General features: G+C 31.2%; 2 protein-coding genes across 2 annotated transcripts; one reads left to right on the forward strand and one right to left on the reverse strand.

The window, feature by feature from the left end:
- Nucleotides 1-356: 356 nt before the first annotated feature.
- Nucleotides 357-4902, reverse strand: LOC132748980 (microfibril-associated glycoprotein 4-like). The gene is made up of 2 exons (XM_060738645.1): nucleotides 4498-4902; nucleotides 357-3282 (listed from the first exon to the last, which is right to left on the reverse strand). Exons 1-2 carry the CDS (start codon nucleotides 4802-4804, stop codon nucleotides 2639-2641), a joined length of 951 nt encoding a protein of 316 aa, XP_060594628.1. The 5' UTR covers nucleotides 4805-4902; the 3' UTR covers nucleotides 357-2638.
- Nucleotides 4903-10984: 6082 nt separating this feature from the next.
- Nucleotides 10985-12373, forward strand: LOC132748983 (ficolin-1-like). The gene is made up of 2 exons (XM_060738646.1): nucleotides 10985-11029; nucleotides 11463-12373. Exons 1-2 carry the CDS (start codon nucleotides 10985-10987, stop codon nucleotides 12147-12149), a joined length of 732 nt encoding a protein of 243 aa, XP_060594629.1. The 3' UTR covers nucleotides 12150-12373.
- The last annotated feature ends 6318 nt before the right edge of the window (nucleotides 12374-18691 follow it).

The raw sequence follows: 18691 nt of genomic DNA on the forward strand, positions 1-18691 counted from the left end.
ATTCTAATTTAAAGTTGCTTTTTAAACCTTTAGAAAAAAACCCTATTTATATTAGAAAATAAGATCCATAATATTTTTTATAATCTGCACTTTAATTATGCTTTAAGTACAATTCCTGTAAACAGCATATTATTGCGAAAGTACCTCTGTTGAATGTGTGAAGCTTTTCGAAACAGCAATGTAATAAAACGTGTAGATATAAAAATTTTACAAAACACAAACCATTTAGAGTGGCGGCATGCACAAGTGGTTACACGTCGGACTAGTAATCTAAGGATTGCTGGTCGCCAGGGTTCTAACCCTGTCATGGGCAAGCTTTTGTTTCAGTGAAACTTAACACTTATTAGAACTGGTTGCTTCAAGGAAACAAAACCGAGAGTGTTTCAATAAGCTTAGAGCTTCCCACTCAATAAAACTAAAATACAATAAGTATAAACTAAGCATAACATCGACTTTAACATATGTTGTAATATTGGATGCATTCACATGGATGAATTACTGACAAACATTGACAGAGTACTTTCGTTTACACATCGTTTTAAATTAAAAACGATGCTAAATTGTTTAAGGCAAATTAAATCTAGCAATATGACATGATATACGAGCAATTAAAATTAATATCATAAGCAAACAACTTCAAAATAAATGTTTTAAAAGACTTTTATAAATGTTTATAATACAAGTGCATTGAAAAAAAAAATTAAAAAATGTTTAAATCTTTGTATCTTTACATTTTTTTATTGGGTGAAATAACAATTGTTTGGCAATGAAAGAAAGAAAAAGAAGAAAAACGGGTAAAAAAACTGTAACACAGTTTCGATTCGGTGCATAAATATTCGGATACAATAAAACTTTCACAAATGAATATAAATCAACATTGACTGATTCAGTGGATTTCAATTAGAGATATATAAGTGTACAATCATACCGCCTTGTTTATGAAAAAAATCATTATGATGTCTTTCCTTTTACGAAGAGACAACATGACTAACATTATTTTCATCATTTTGAGAACAACATTTAAAAAGCACATTACATCATATACTCAGCCTGATAACATTATTTTGTAACAAACATTTTTGAAGTGGTCCTTATACTGATAAACCGTCTGTGTAATCACTTGAGTTTTACTTTGATTCTTTATTTAACTGAAGGTTGTAGTCAATAATTCCATTTTATGTCACTAATTCTGTTTTACAGCTTTCTACAGAGAATTTTAATACCCTCATTAACAGTTTTAATTTAATCTAATATGCGGCCAAAATTGTTACAGGTACTGATTTATAATTGTTGTATAAGATAGGGTTTTTTTTTATCTCCAATCTAGTAATTTTAATTAAATACAAGGATCAAATAAGTGAATTTTCTTTTTTTAATTCTTCAAATTATCAAACACTTTACTGCATTAACATAACAAAGTTCAACAAATATGTTTTCCAGATGTTTGTTCAAACAAAACGTCTAGTCTCTTACATCAAATTGCTGTCTACAAAATATTTACAGCATTTCAGCTTGTTGAAAACTGAGTGAAAAATAGTAAAAAAAAACAATGACACTCTCCAAAGAGGACTTATCATTTCAAACAATCATTCTGATATACAGTGCTATATTATATTGAGAGATCAAATATAAAATTACATAAACTGGTCATTTTAAGTATGTAATTTACTTCGAATTTTCATACGTAACCTTGTTTTAACTTACATAATTTCTTTCCAGTGAAACAATTGAACAATTATTTAAAGTAAAAATCGAGAATGACTTCTAATTAAAAATCTAATTACTTTCTGATAATATCAAATACACTGGAGGCTTTCTGTTGATTTTAAATGGTATTTTAGTGTTTAGCTTTCCCCTTTATTTTATTAGCAAGCATAGAGTGATTTCCTGATAAAAAAGGTCCTTTCAAATTACTTTTCATGGCATGTTTTAATACTACCACACACCTTCGAACAGATGAGCACAATTGCCAATACTGTCGTCGTTTTCCCTGACTTTGGCCGTAAACACACATCCATCTTGAAAAGAAAGGCTATCTCGACTATTTCCAGAGAAACCACTTACACATATTATCATTATTATAATTATTATTATTGTCATTATTATTATTATTATTATTATTATTATTATCCTTTTTCAAAACCTATTCTTGGTAGAATTTTAAAAGACAAATACAAACTTACACTAATGTTTAAATGCATACATTTAAGCATATAGAATGGTTGAAAATTTAAGGCTTAATTTGTCATGTCTGTTATGTATATAATGAATATCATAAGAACTATCGTAAAATTAATTTTAGTTATTCACTTTATTCCAGAATGATTGACTGAATGATTATTTTTGAAATTGAAACTGTTAATAGATGTTCATTATTTTCAGCTCAACCAATGTATCAGCTGAACTATATCAGTCTGTGGAAATGAAACAATTATAGTCAGTACAACTAAACAATTTTGCTTCACTTTAAATAATTAACATTATAAATAGTCGAACTAATAGTCGTATCTAACCATATCATTTCTTTTGTTAAATAATGTTTAGCTGCTTTTTGTGTGTTTTTTTCTTTCTTTCCAGTATTGTTTCTTAATAATCATGTTAAATCTAAGTAAAATATAGTATTGTCCGTTGTTTTGCTTTACGGAAAATTTCTTTTCACTTTCATCACTACACTGCGGATAGAATAATAATGACCCCAACACGAGTGCCAGTTTATACCATCAGCATACGTAGAGTGATTCCCCGATAAGTACAGTCCATTCAAATTGCTAGCATGACAACCTTTATACCACCATCCTCCTTTGAACTTTTGAGCGCAGTTGTATTTTGCTTCGTCGTTATCCCTGTCTTTAGTAGTAAACATTTTTCCATCATGGTATATAAGACTATCACCACAATTCCCGGAGAAACCACTAACATGCAATGTAAAATTTGAATCTTCGTCGTCAACTCTGAACGTGTGATACTGGGCATCAGCATGTGTAGATGATACGTCTTCAAATGCTTCCATTTCAATTTTCAAAGAACTGTCTATAGTAGTAAGCCAATATATATTCTCAAGGCCAAGCCAGTACTCTCCTGATCTGTTACCGAATCCACAAACATAATCTGTCCATGTTCTGTAGAAGTTTTCTGACCCATCCAGTCGACGTTGTATAACTGTCCATCCACCATTTGTCATATCGCACCATGCCTGTATGCTTAACCCACCGACAGGTATTATTGTATACATACCGTCGTCTTTGCATCCTTTTTCAAAAAGTGCAAGGCAATCCTTTTGTTCTGTAAATCAAACAAGCAAACTGATTTAAGAAAATAAATGAATAACAATAACTAGCCCAAAAGACCTTACCGATATCACTATCAACTTGAAAAGAATAAGTATTACATTTCGCATTAAAGTATATATTATTCAAGATGTTTCGATTACAAACAGAGAAATAAACCCACACTTTTTTTAACTTCCCATATTCTAATTGGACTTCTGTGTAGTATTTGCATAGATTACAATGTCTTTTGACAGGTTAAATAAGGTCACGTGGTACATATTTTCAGAAATCAATATTGCTGTTATTGTTAATCGATTCGTTGGCTAATTTTCCTAATTTAATGTGAATGATCATCCCCAAAGTGGCTACAAGCATCTGTGTTTTTATGCAACTGTTTCCAACCTTAAGCGTTCAAAACTTCCGCGCGTTTAATAGTTAAAATGTAAACACCTTGTTTGCATCTTCAAAGGTTGAGCATAGAAGGCAAAAAAAAAGCAAATAATTGTCTGAAGATAACATTTACTGAAACAAAACAGGCACATAAACAGTTAAGACATGCAACAAAGGTGTTTAAAAGAATTTCATCAGTGCACTTAATGTCCAAACATCTACAAAAAAACTTTAGAAGTGGTAAGATAGCTACACATCCATGTCAATGTACTGAACAAACTGGGGAAAACATTTGATAGGATCAGATTAAATCTACATCATTGCCCGTATACATTTGTTCAAGTTTGACTTCTCAACGAAACTTTTTTCATGACTAGTAGATATCTAAACGTACTCAAGGTAAAAAGTACATCAAAAGCCAGATTGAAATAAAGGGATGTGTTGATGCTATTTCATTTATATAACTGTAAAAGTTAAATTAAAATTTCATATCATTAATGTATGTGTTTGGGATAACAAAAACGGCATATATTATCTTGTTACATTGATAATTGTTTCATTCTTTGTTTTCCTTTTTCTCTCTGGATAATTTTTACCCTTCCCGTTATTAATAAATAAATATACGGTAGAACTTCTATGAGTCGATTTTCTCGATGTGCCAAATAAAATGAAAGTCCCGATTTTTCCACCTATATAATTTTTATAAAAATCTATACATGAGTCAAATAAACTAATATACAATGTATACATAAATCAATTAAAAATATGATATAATAAAAACAACAAAAATATTTGCCACCTCCCTTTGAAATTAAAAGAAATAATTAACTAAACATACCAGTAACAGGACGGTATGCAAGCATTGACCCAGGCTCCTGTTTATACGAAATCGTTCCCGTAACAAAATACGTATCACACAGACGAAATCGTCTTCTATAGACCATAACATTTATGTGAGTTTTGTTATTTCGGAAATGATTCAAACACTCTGTATAACTCAAATCTGATATAGATGATAAGCACGATTTTGTCTCCAGTCCATGATTATAGATAATTTTTTCATCTTGAGCATCTATCAACAAATTTGTGAACAAATGAAACATATAATAACATATAATCCTACGAGCATGCATTCTGTTCAGCATTTTAAACAGGATTTGCCTTCAGTCACTTACATTTAGTCTCTTTTGCTAATGGCATTACATGATTCATGCTTAAATACTAAATGCTGAGACATAAAACGTAAAGCATTTGTAATCAAGCCGGAATGCAACTTCTACTGCGTATTTATTATCAAATGACAAAACAAATAAAAACCATATTAAAATTGCGATGTTTATTCGTCTGTGTGTAATATGAACGGAACACACTTTTCGTCACAATGACTTAATTGTCTGTTATTTGGAAGCAACCTATATATAATGCATGACTCTTTCAAATGTATGGAATATTAAATAATTTGTAATCAATGGATACATTTAAGTTAAGCATACTAAATTTTTGTTTGTGCACACACACACAAACACGCGCGCGCGCACGCACGCACGCTTTGTGCTATCCATTTCCAATCATGTAACTTTGTTTTGTAATTGCCTGAACAGAAGATAATCCGTTGAACGTATTATTTTGCGTGTGCTATGCTTGTTTTCTGATTATGATCAATAGGGAAACATTTTTCATTTGATGATATCATATTTGTTGCTTTAATTCTTGAAAAGAGCCCTTCTAATAACAAACCTTTAATTGTTTCATACAAAACGTTCTTTTCTCGTTAACCGTAAGATAAATTAATTTTTATCCATACAGGTGTCCTTTAAGGCATACAACTGACCTATGTTGCAATCAACGGTAATATTTTATCAAGTCATTGGACTTATATAAGAAAAAACGAGACTTTTGCAAAAAAAAATGTTTTCGTTTGGTCAAATATTAATTCCTTCCTCCATCAGTACGCAGAAAATATTAAAAATCACCTCACATTTTATTATAAACAAAAATGAAACGAATTGTAATTATAGTTATCAATGCCATAAACATATTAAATGGTTGAAAAACAATGTATGGTAATTTACAAACCCGAGATAAAAAAAATCTGATTGCAAATGACAACTTCTAAATGCGGATTGCCAATATCGGAACATGCTTTGTAAAGCTACTTGTCTACTATTTAAAACTGTAGGTGTTTAAACTAATGCATATCATTATACAATTCAACAATATTTTAAAGAAAGCTGCTTACGATTTTAATAAAATTAAAAAAATGACAAACTGTTCAATTGTTACGAAATGACACAATGTTAAAATATGTATGATCTAGATTGAAGGTGGTTTTCGTTAAAAGCCTTTTATGTAAATTTAGTTGCTGACTTTTTAAAGACTTGGAAATTGAATTACATTCTATAAATAGACATTGGAACTTTTTTCTCCTGTTATACAGGAATTTGAACATGTGTATGTTTCAGGAAGATCCTCAAGATTATAAACTTATTTTGGAATGACCAATGAGATTCCCTGATCTCAGTTTGTAATTGTTTAATGATCAATGCAAATTTTACATGTATTCAGTTCTGCTCTGTAAATTGTACATGAAGTCAAGCTTTTTGATCGGAAAAACAAAAACTATGTCTGAAATGCTTGACTCTGTTAATGTACCATTTCGATCTACTCACACCATTGGTTATATTTAGCTATACTATCATTTGAACCGTACGGATGGCAACGTATTTAACACCGATACCACATATTGGTCACCTGTTCTCCACCTATTTACTGCAGTTAAGAAATTGACGAAAGGTTAGCGAATGTGTAAACTTCTCGATCGGTGAAAATATTTTATTACAAATAACCGATTCACAACCTGTCTACAACCGGTGAAAATATTTTTTTACAAATAACCGATATACAACCTGTCTACAACCGGTAACATCGATGGACCGTTAACACAGAAAACCAGACAGAAAATGACGCCTGGCAGCCGATCAAAACAGCGTTTGATTTATATTTTAATTTATAAAATAATTTATGAGTGTGTATTATGTATAAAATTGTTTTAAATGAACATATTTCATTCATTACACCACAGAAAGAGAAACACAAACAATAATTAACAAGGCAGATATGTCTGACAAACATTGGGAGAGTTTAACTATATATAATAAAGATTCTATATTATTCAGAGGCTTCTTACTTATGTTTGAATGTAGCAAGTGTACTGGTGTATTTGTTTGATTGCAGATATGTAGTTTTGTGTGGTTATGTACATGTTTTTTATTTATCATCGAGATTGCCCTTAAGGGGCCTCTAAAAGTACTAAGCTGAAAACTAAATTACATTCTGTTTGGTTCTAATTAATTAAACTATGCAAATTTATACGTGAAACATTTATAATAAGACAAAGCATTTGTAAACAACTATACTTTACTAAACATATTGAAGGCTGTTTCCTGTAATCGTTTATATGTTTATCTATTTTATATACTTATTTCCACGTTACAATAAATATTTGATGCTGTGTTGTAACTGTATTGTAAAAATGTCTGTGTTAGATAATTATCATGTTCATGCGCATACATATTTTCGAAATTGAACATCCTCTTGTATATGCTCATTATTCAGTGAGTTCAACCAATCATTTCTATTTGTATTTGTCATGCGTAATATGTATAAATGTTAATTGTGTCATGTGACAAGAAACATAATTGTTTACGTTACTTAATAAAGAATCTCGAATCTTGAATCTTGAATCAAATTGGTTAACATCAAATAAAAGAAAGAATAATTATTCAGATTTACCTCTTTGTTTTCATCAACTTTCTCACCTTACATTATTATTTCAAATGACATATGTTCAGATAAAAATTCTTAGATGTTCCAAAATTGAAGCCATTTTTCTGTTTTCCCCCTTTTCAACTTATTTATTCAGTTTAAGAGTAGCGTTTATCAATCATTTTATACATGTATACGTATATGAATGTGAAATATACAAATGTATATGTATATGTTTCGCCTTCTTTATAATTCAGATTTCCAGAGAAAGCTATTTTTAGCCATGCAATCAAATCGGTTTTCACAGAGGCATTACAAGAAATATCAAAATACCGTTATCCATGAGAGTTAATCAAAATGTTGATTTTTGTTAGGAAAAAAATTGTTTGAAGTAATTTTTAACAAATTTACTTGAAAAAATAGAGTCAGTTTGTAAAGGGCAAAATTATTTTGCCAGTATACCTGTCAGCTTTATGGACAACGCCATGTTTGTTCTCGAAATCTTGAAAATTACCCACTCAGTATTGGTTTTCCCAGAGTTAAAATTAGAAGCCGCACCGCTTCCAAAAATACGAAAGCTCGCCAATGATTTGCAGTGTGAAAGGTCACAAGAAATTACTTTATTTGGTCACGATCAGATCTAAAAGCGGAGCGTTATTAAGAGCTGATTTTAATCAGATATGTGAATTATAATAATAGGTATTCAAATACATTATGTTCATTTGTACATGTTTAACTTGAGCTGAATTGACTATATATTTCAAAAGATTGACTATTATAATTTGACTGACCAACAGTCGATATTGGAAAATTTTAGAATAAATTTGTTAATCTGCCTAACACATACAAACTGCCTCATTCATTTTATGAATTGAACGTAACAGGTAAATAACAAAGGAAATTTATGGAAATCCGTAAGGCCAGAAGAGTTTTTCATCATTCATACTAAGTAAATTATAGAATTAAAATGCGTTATATTAAATGTAAATTCATTTTCATTTTCACCTTTTACGACTTTTATAAGATTTCATCGGCATGATGTCATTTTAAACTAGGATATATTAGGGTAAGTTATGCTCAAATGGAAACAGTGAATCGACAAATTGAATATACATTTATTTGCACTTAAAAATAATGCAAATTAGTTACTAATATGTAAAGCTATTTTCTATATAAATGCTGTAACTGTTTCACCTAATTTGTAAAATTCCCTAATTGTAATAAAGATGTTGTTGACGGCATGTTTTGTAAAACAAACATTATTTGATATTCTTATCATTCGATAAATCCATGGCTGGCTTAAATGATACTAAAATAACCCATGAACAATACCGAGATAATATTTATTCACTCAATATCTAAATGGAGTAACTGAAATAGTTCTTAACAGTAGAATATATTGCACGATTTCCTCGGAGGTGTTCTATCGGCTTCATGTTTTCATTAGCTGCCAATAGGTTAAAATGATATAGAACAAATATTTACCTTCCTTATCGATATTTATCAATTAGTTTAGTTCCTACAAATTTATTTTAGTTCGATTGCGTTGGGAGCTATAACATGTATAAGCTTAATTAACACTCCCGAATCCGGGAAATGATCAATTTAATTTGATACATGAGAACAAATATTTTCGTAGCATGTTATCAATAGAAAGCATCCATGTTAATATATGTATTTATATGTATTCATGAGCTAGTTTCGTGATAAGATAATATATATTGATGTAAAATTCGAATTTGTATATTTGAGCGATAGGATAATAGGACATAAATGAATTGCATATAAAATGCAATTGGTTTGCATATAGAATGCAATTGGCTGGCATATATTAAATGCATTTGGTTTGCAAATTAAATGCAATTGGTTGGAATATAAAATGCAATTGGTTTGCACATAATATACAAATGGTTTGCATATAAAATGAAATTGGTTTGCACATAAAATACAATTGGTTTGCTCATAAAATGCAATTGTTTGTAAACAATTTGACATTAAACATGATTACAATCAAGGATATTAACAATCCGGTGAAGGAAATATTTTATAATAAAACACAAATAAAATTCAAAACTTCACTTAAAAGAGTATGCTATAATATATACACCAAAATGGTAGACGAGGAATAACTTTTTATGGAAATAAAACAAAAACAAAAAACAAATTGAATCAATTCTATATTACCTTAAAACAATAGCCATTTAATGATTAATTGTTTTTATGAATGCTATACTTTGGTAACGATTGGTGCCTTTATTTAAAATGTATTCATACTGTGTTTACCTATACTGTGAAGACTTTAAAACGTAACATACATTATCTGTGTGTACTCAAGAGATGTTTATTTTACATTTAAAAAGAAACTGTCTAAGAATTATCCGTAACAATACATCAAATTAAGATTTGAGCATACCAATATATCTTTAAATGACTCCATTACTATAACTAAAACCGTGATAATCTTACGGAAGGTAAGAAATAATTTATAACAATTGACCTATTTATCATGGAAAAATTATAATTTACCTCGCATAAAATGATATACACTTTCTTTCAAATAAACATATTATAATTTTATTACTATTATTATTATTTGTTGTTGTTGTTGTTGTTGGGGCGAGAGAAGGATTAATCATTGTAATTTAGAAGCAAAAACTTTGGAAAAATGATGTGTAATAAATACCTTTATTTGAGGTTAAAAATGCCCATATTATATGCAGCAATCAATTCTACCATAAAATTCTCTTACATTTTCGACAACCTAATTGCTATAGCAATCATAGTATCGTCACACAATTCATCTAAATTCTTTTCCCAATGGAACCATGACAACAAATGGACTAAATGCGTGAATTGTTATAACGTCAATAACTTATTGAAGAATTCCTTTTTTGTTTTGATAAATGATTCGGCCCAAAGCGGAGTACTTATTAAGTCCTTTATTTCCTACTTGCTTCCACAAGGATTATTGCAAGGCTTTCAATACCATGGCATTTTATTTTTCCACGTTTGTTAAAATGATTAATTTCTGTTTAAAATCAAATTTGATTTGGGTTCTCTTTACAATTACTTACTCATTGTCAGCAGCGAAAGGAAAAGATTACTTGACATCATATTTTGAAATAGAAAAGATATTTCATATTCCTACATATGATGATGATGTATCTTCAACGCGAGAAAGGTCACTGGTGTCATGCATTTGTCAGTGTCAGATACTGGAATCGCCATCGTTTTACTATGTCGAAGAAAATTCAACGTGTTTTTGTTGTTTTGGTTATGCAAAAAACACAAGCAATCAGGTTGCGGTGACCTCTGGAATAATCCATGGAATTAGAACAGACACGATGTCAACAACGTATATTCAAGTAAGACTTTTTATTTCTTTATGGTGTACGTTTTATGTTGACATGTAACTATATAATATTGCGTATCTGTACAGGTTGATGCAAGGTGAAATTATATTAAGAAAAAAATTCTATAACGCTAAAACTTTTGACATAAACAAATAAAGTGCAATTAGACAGTCTTAGGTAATTAGCATTTTACAAGCATAACAAAGCATGACAAAATGTCAAAATGTTCCTAACACACCGTTCAGCGTTAAGGTAATTGAATGAAAGTATTGTTATTTTATACATTTTGTTTGTTTATTTGCCAGTGTTGTGTCATCAATTAGAAAAATGCTTAATGCGGGTGTCAACAACTGAAAGATACATTAACAATCTTCACTAAATTGTTTATTATCCCTTTAGAAAATAAGAATTGTAAAAGTGTACTTATCTGAACTACATTGGTTATTTCGTTCGAAGGCCAATCCGTTTTGAAGGGTTCCGAATTATTTCAGGCACGAGCACTGAGTAGAACCACCGACCGTTGCGACTTTCGTACGCTAGATGGTTTCCCAACGTGAAAAAAAGGGTACCTGTCTGGATTCGAAACCATAGCTGTGAGATTATAAGGGCTCAAAATAATTTATAGAAAAAGTTACGCCTATTCACTTAATGTTTTAGAAATGGTATAATTGTATTTACTTTAAAGGGAGGCAACAAAAATGTAACAAGTCTACACGTTCAAAAAGAGGGAGCTGAATGTCTAGCGCTTTACCAACAAGGCTATACCGATGACGGTGTTTATGAGATCAAACCAACCGGAAGTACTGCTACTGATGTGTGGTGTGATATGACCAATGGTGGATGGACGGTTATACAGCGCCGGCAAGACGGATCTGAAGATTTCTACAGAAATTGGGAGGAATACCAACAAGGATTTGGAAACAGGAGTGGCGAGTATTGGCTTGGACTTGAAAATATTCATCATTTGACAAGTAACGACAGTTCCCTGCACATATACATGGAAACATTCCCAAATGACAATAAGAATCCGTTTTCTGCTTTTGCTGAATATTCCATCTTCAAAGTTAATGACGAGAGTGATAAATACAGATTGTTAGTTGGGGGGATTTCCGGCTCCTGCGGCAATTCCTTGATTTATCATAATAATAATCCATTTTCGACCATGGACAGAGATAATGACGCCTGGGACGATGTTGACTGTGCAGTGGCATTTAGCGGTGCTTGGTGGTATAAGGCATGCCATAAATCGAATCTAAATGGATTATACCTTAATGGAACAGGAGCAGACTTTGGTCGCGGTATAACATGGGACTTGTGTTGGGGTCAAACTTACTCTCTCAAGACAACTGTTATGAAGATCAGAAGAAACTAATTAACAGTTTTATCTATTTCATGAAAGTCAGCTCTTTTACTTTCTTTATTTGTATATTGTATATCTTATTACACATGAGCTGACATTTATCACTATATGTTGGGCAAAAGATCAACCTTGCTATGGATTCAAATAAAACTTAACTCATACAACTACGTGAACAATGCTTTTGTAATGTTGTATTTTTGTAATGTTGTATTATAATCTTATAATGTAATTAATTATTAAAGATTTGAAGACAATAATGAAAGACAATAATATATTAAATCCATGCGCAAGAGCAACAGAATTTCATTTTATAAGCAAATTATTGTATTATAACTCCTAGTAAATGGAAAATACTAAAAATAAAATCGTTATAATGCAATCAAATGTTTAGGATATAACTCAAAGCTTACGTATACATGTTCAAATAAGGTAATTCATAATCGAATATATTTCCATTTTAAAAACTGTCCAATGGCAGGCTTCCCGAGCAAGCCGGGTATGTTCTTTTTTGTACAAATAGATTGAAACAACCTTTGTGTAAAGTTCGCTTAGAGAACCAACATTATAAACCATTGTGACAAATTATCATTTCTGACGAATTAGTTTAAAATAGATAACATTTTGTAATCACGAAAGATGAGATGCAAAAAACAAAAACAAAAATATTTGAATGCAATGTCACATTTTAACACTCCGTGATTTTGTCATATGAACAAAAGAAGAAACGGTATTTAACTGCCAATTAACACGGGTTAGGGACTACATGTATATTCGGCTGTTAATATTTCTCCCTCGATAATATACATGTAGTTAACACATTTTTAAGGCATTTTTCTTGATATTTTCCGTTTTTCCGATGCTTTCTTTTCATATACATTGTAATGCTAAATTAATATCTTTATACACACTACCCCCACATGTTGGATCCATATCAGATACAAATCGGCACCAATTAGTAAGCAGCGTAATGGACGTCATCCTAAGGATACATCGCATTCATAAAGGCGCTAGAATGACGTCATTTTAAACTGACAATAATGATTAATCCAGCACTGATGTATACACAATACAATCCAGTTTGACATGTTAGTGTTAATTGTTGAAAACTCGATTGAATAACTTTTTATTCTTATTATTTCTTTTGATCAATAACTACTTTATCCTAGCAACTGTATGGCACCGGAAGAAATCTCCGCTTGCAAAAATAGCATTAGTGATCTTCTTTACTTTTGTCTCATTAGAGTCGAAATAACATCGGTCTGGAGTGGTGTGTTTCGGCTATTTTACACCGGCTTTGTCGTTTTGATTTGGAAAAATTAACCACGAAGGCCATAGGCATCAAAACTCTTAACAGAGGTGTTAAATAGCCGATAAACACCGCTCAGACCGATATTATTTCTTTAATGCACGTTTTATTCACGCCCGGCAAACTGTCGCTCCACTTCAAAATTGTGGTGTACGGTAAAACGAGCGAACGGCATTTCCAAGATAGAGCGGAAGGCGATTTAAACGGATAATTGTAAGTGTTGCTTATGTTTTTGTCTTGTTATTCATTTGAATTGTATTTTTTCGAAAAAAGGAAAATGTAGTTCCGTGTAGGATTGTTTAAGGGGTTTCAATGATCTAAGCTATTACAAAAACAAAGTTATGTTTAGCCCGGGAGAACTTATCTCCCTGAAGAAGCGAACGATGATTTGTAGAATATTGAACTTCTCAACCATTAAAATGCCATACCCTTCGGATTTATTTAAAAAGTGTATTAGGAAAATATCAACCCGTAATAAGGACTTGTCATTCGTGCAACATAAATTACTCCTGAAGAATTTCTTACATCTGTAAATCGATATGTGTCGAAAGTAGTAGAGCCAAAGGGCAAGAGATGAAGCGAAAGGTTCGGTGTTGAGCGCAAGGCTTAATTTGGCATATTGGGAGGAGCGTGGTCTATGAATTTTTATATATAAAAGCTTTAGAAGTTAAAATAGACATGATCAAGTATTGAGACTGATATATATATATATAATATATATATATATATATATATATATATATATAATATATATATTATATATATATATATATATATATATATATATACCTTTTAAAGACAACTTATAAAGCGTGATATCCTTTCAACGACTATAGCGTAATAAATGTAATCGCGAAGGTGTCACCTATGGTTGCCGTATAGATTCTATTATTTATGTTCCAAATTTGGATATTGCCCAATCATTGAATCATATGGCGTAAAACAGGGTGCCACTTATTCGAGGTCAATCATGATTTTTGACACGGTAATGTACATTTAAAAACGTGTGTCCGTGCAAAATCGAATATTTTCAGTTCTACCGCGAACAAATGTTTTCGAGCAGGTACATGTAACACGATTGTTCCCGCCAAATGTTCAGATCAAACACAAATAAGCCACGTTTCCATGAAATAGAAAGACTTTTGTAAGGTGGGGAATCTCTATGAAAATGGTTGACAAAGTGTCAGTCGTTCTTAGGATATTAAATATGATAAACAAGATTAACAAGGAAAGGCGGCGTTCAATGAACGCCACCCTACGCAACAACAACAGATGGCAAGGAGCCAAGGAGGCCCTCAAACAAAAACAGGACAGGGCGCAATGCAGAGCACGGACAGGTCAATCACTTATTATAAAATGAAACATAAAAAGAAATTATAAAAACCGACAAGGAAAACAAAGAAATAGGGGAAGGGGATACGAGACCCGGGGAAGGGGGTGTATATTAGTGTTTCAGTTATGTTTCAAGATACTTTCTTTCTTATTTAGCATTGTTGTTTAGTTTACCATTTTCCTCTCAAAGTTTAAATGGAAATGTTCTCTTTTGTAATCAAACACTGCATATTGTCAGTACAAATCTTGATTAATTAAAGAAAAAAAATAAGTTAAAAGAAATATCTGTAAATTTTTTTTCGTTTATTCAGAGTATCTATGAACAAAACGAATGTAATAAAAAAGGCAGTTCTCAGTCGGTGTACGGACTAAAATTATTTATAATTGAAAGACCTAGTTATAGTAGAAATAAAATAATATCTTATCATATTTCTCCGGCTTCACATTTAGTACGTCTATTTTAACTTTGAAAGAATTTATTAATAGAAATTCGTAGACTATGCTCTTTACACCAACATAATGTCGCCTTGCGCTCAACAACCGACCTTTCGCTCTATCTCTTGCCCTTTGGCTCCACTACTTCCGAAAAAATCGATATACAAATTTAAGGAATCCACCAAGAGTAGTTTATTTTGCACGAAAGACTAGCTCTTGTTACGGGTTAACATTTTTGTAAAACACTTTTCCAAAAAATCCTAAGTGTAGAGCATTTTCATGGTTTAAAGTTTGATATTTAACAAATCGTCGTTCACTTCGTCAGGGGAAAAAGTTCTCCCAGGCTTGATATAACTTTGTTTTTGTAACAGCTTAGACCATTGGAAGCCTAAATCAATCCTACACGGAACTACATTTTTCGTTTTTCGAAAAAATACAACTTAAATGAATAACAAGACAAAAACATAAACAACACTTACAATTATCCGTTTAAATCGGCCTTCCGCTCTATCTCGGAAATGCCGTTCGCTCGTTTTACCGTACACCACAATTTTGAAGTTTCAGCGACAGTTTGCCGGGCGTGTATTGGAATATTAGAAAAAATCAATGGATATTTTGAATATTGAAAGACAACGATGAATGTTTTGAATACTAAAAGACAACAATGCATGTTTTGGATATCAGAAGAAACCTATGAAAATCTTGAATATTAGAAGAAAACAATTTATGTTTCTAATAAAAGGGTTTCATGTAATAATCAGTTCCCTGGTTGAAATATGTTTTTTTCTGAAAATATTATTGTTTGCTTCTAACTGTATCAGTCGTAATTAATAAAAATATCAGACCCATTATGTTTGTTATTTCATGTACTCCTAATTCTCTACTATTTCATAATCCAACAGTTGTAAATCTGAGAACAAAATTAAGGTAAACCAGTACTAATTATGAATTTTAAAAGATGTATTTAAACTGCAGCTTACTAATATCTTTTGTTGTGACATAGGTTCTATTCTGGCATGTAAATTTAAGTTACATTCCTACATTTTATGCATTATCTAAATATACAGTAATCATAAACACAACATTGACAATAGTTAAAGTGACATGATGCTCAATATTTTCGTTGTCCAGTTGAGCTTAATTAGTTATATATCTGGAAAGGTTGATAATGGTCATTGATCAAAAATAAATAACGGACAATTGTAAGCTAGGACACTGCCTTACATATAGAAATACTGCCTCCCTCTTTTCATCGTTATAGATTCATTCTGAAGGATATTTTCATAGAATTGTCAAGGAGTAAAGTGGGTTATTGATTATCTATGTGAAATATATGCAATTAAAATAACAAAACAAATTTAAAGTTGTTTTATTTTTTTACCTGTAAAACACTTTAAAGTTTAACTAGAAGATTACTATTCCCCCCCACCCCCCCGTAGATTAGAAAACAACTTTGAACAACATGATTAAAGGTCATTGAATATACTGTAGTTTGTACACGTAACAAGTAATTAAAACATAATAGAACATTTCATGAATGATATCATCAATATAATAATATAACCTGCACTAAAACAAAATTTATATAATTTTATTTAGTCATTGAAAATAAAAACGTTTTCTTAAAAAGAATTCAATTTTTCGAAAGACATAGCCATAAAACAAATTTCATTAAAGGTAGCTAATCGACAATTTACTTTAAATTTGCGTTTTAAGAGGAAAAAAAAAACTGAAAAGAAATTGAAACCTTCCTCTCATCGAAAATCCTTATACCCGCCCCGGGGGTTTGAATACTTTTACTCAGGAATTTTTCGGCTAACACTGGTGGTTTCTACACAGATGAAATGTACTATAAAATGGAGAAAACAGAATTCCTAAAGAAGCCCAAAAGGCAAATGTAATGTTGCAGGCTCGGGTTTGATTTAGCTTGTTCATGCGTATTGGAAAGTTCAAGAACCGTCCACGCCCCACACCGGCTTAAAACAAATTCAACATTTAAACACAAAACTGGTAAATTTGAATTTTAAAACATCCGAAGATGTGTTCATACGGCGTTATCATGGAACCTTAATGTAACAGTAGTGTCATTCCATGAAAACCGGCGCATGGTCCCAAGTAAAAGAATGCATTCCCCCCTAAACGAAAAAACAATGGGCGGAACTAAATAAAATGGAATTTAGAAAGGGGATCTGAGGCTATGGAACCTGCATATTACAGACAAGACGTCAAAAGACAATTTAAAAAGCAGGCAACATATCCTAAGGGTGATTATACAGTATTCAAGTAGGAATACTGGAACCACCCAAGTTCAAAGAGGCCATAAATACATGTATAGTATGTAACGAAAGGAGTATAAGACAGAGGGGCAAATATCCAATGAACAACAAAAAATGTATATCGCTCAATTTAAGCGGGAGGTAAAAAAACGCATCAGATTATTTTGAGAGGCGCTGGACTCTCAGTATAATTTTGTCCAAAGCATTTTTGATATAACCGATCATTTTCGCATGTAAAACATTCTGAGACAAAGATAAAACCGAAATAAAAATATGGATAACGTGTGATCCCTCGTAAGCATTCATCACAACAAAATTACATAAAATTTGCAGTCTCGGTCTACACATGAGGGATTATGAAAAGTGCAAGATTCCTCATGCCCCTAACACCGGCAAAGACTGCGACTGAAGCAAAGAAAAACATGATAGATTTTTGACCATAGGTTTTTGGTACGAGTATGGTTTTTATATTGGATAGCATACCGCTTATGGAAAATTTGCCCCAATGACAATTGTCAGTTATTCCAACAATATATATTAGAAGAAAAAAAAAAAATACATCAATTCAGAAAACATCATATAAAAATAAATTGAACATATATAAAAACATCAAAATATTCTATTTGGTTTTCAAATCTAAGGAGTTAAACCATAGAAATATAAAATATTGAATAAATTCAGATACTAAAGAATTGAATTTCTATGAAAACTGCAGTCTGTGTTAAAACTTAATAACAAGTATGCGCCTAAAGAGATTTTACAAGATTGCATAGTTTATGAGCACGAAATAAAATTTTGTGAAAATATTCATAATCTTAAAATGCTAAATGGAGTTTACATGATTGTCTATGAGGTCCATTACCATAAAAAATAAACCAAAAAACTTACGTTTAAAGTCGAGTTGAATGTTTCTGTCCATTAAAATAGTGGTATATTTATCAGGTCAAAGTAGAGATGTATAACATGTTTTTGATATATTTCGTTAGTTGAAATATTTTGTACCGTTGATGATACCTGAAAAAGGAAATCTAAATGCTACAACACTATCCCTTTGTTGTTCATGCAATTATCTTATACAAAAAGGCCAATTAATATATATCCAAGATGGTTTGAGCCTGATATTTGGATATACTCCAGATTAACATAACAATCGCAAGAAATTGAGGTCAATTTGTGTGTATGAAATACGTTTGAATTAGTTATTT

This window comes from Ruditapes philippinarum, unplaced genomic scaffold, assembly GCF_026571515.1.
Source record: "Ruditapes philippinarum isolate M1 unplaced genomic scaffold, ASM2657151v2 ctg12746_1_1_1_1, whole genome shotgun sequence".
Lineage (NCBI taxonomy): Eukaryota > Metazoa > Mollusca > Bivalvia > Venerida > Veneridae > Ruditapes > Ruditapes philippinarum.

Coding starts and splice junctions, on each gene's coding strand:
- LOC132748980 (XM_060738645.1), bottom strand. CDS start 4,804: ATGCTGAACAGAATGCATGCTCGTAGGATTATATGTTATTATATGTTT. Junction 3,283..4,497: donor TGCATACCGTCCTGTTACTG/GTATGTTTAGTT, acceptor TTTGATTTACAG/AACAAAAGGATTGCCTTGCA.
- LOC132748983 (XM_060738646.1), top strand. CDS start 10,985: ATGACAAAATGTCAAAATGTTCCTAACACACCGTTCAGCGTTAAG. Junction 11,030..11,462: donor ACACACCGTTCAGCGTTAAG/GTAATTGAATGA, acceptor TTTACTTTAAAG/GGAGGCAACAAAAATGTAAC.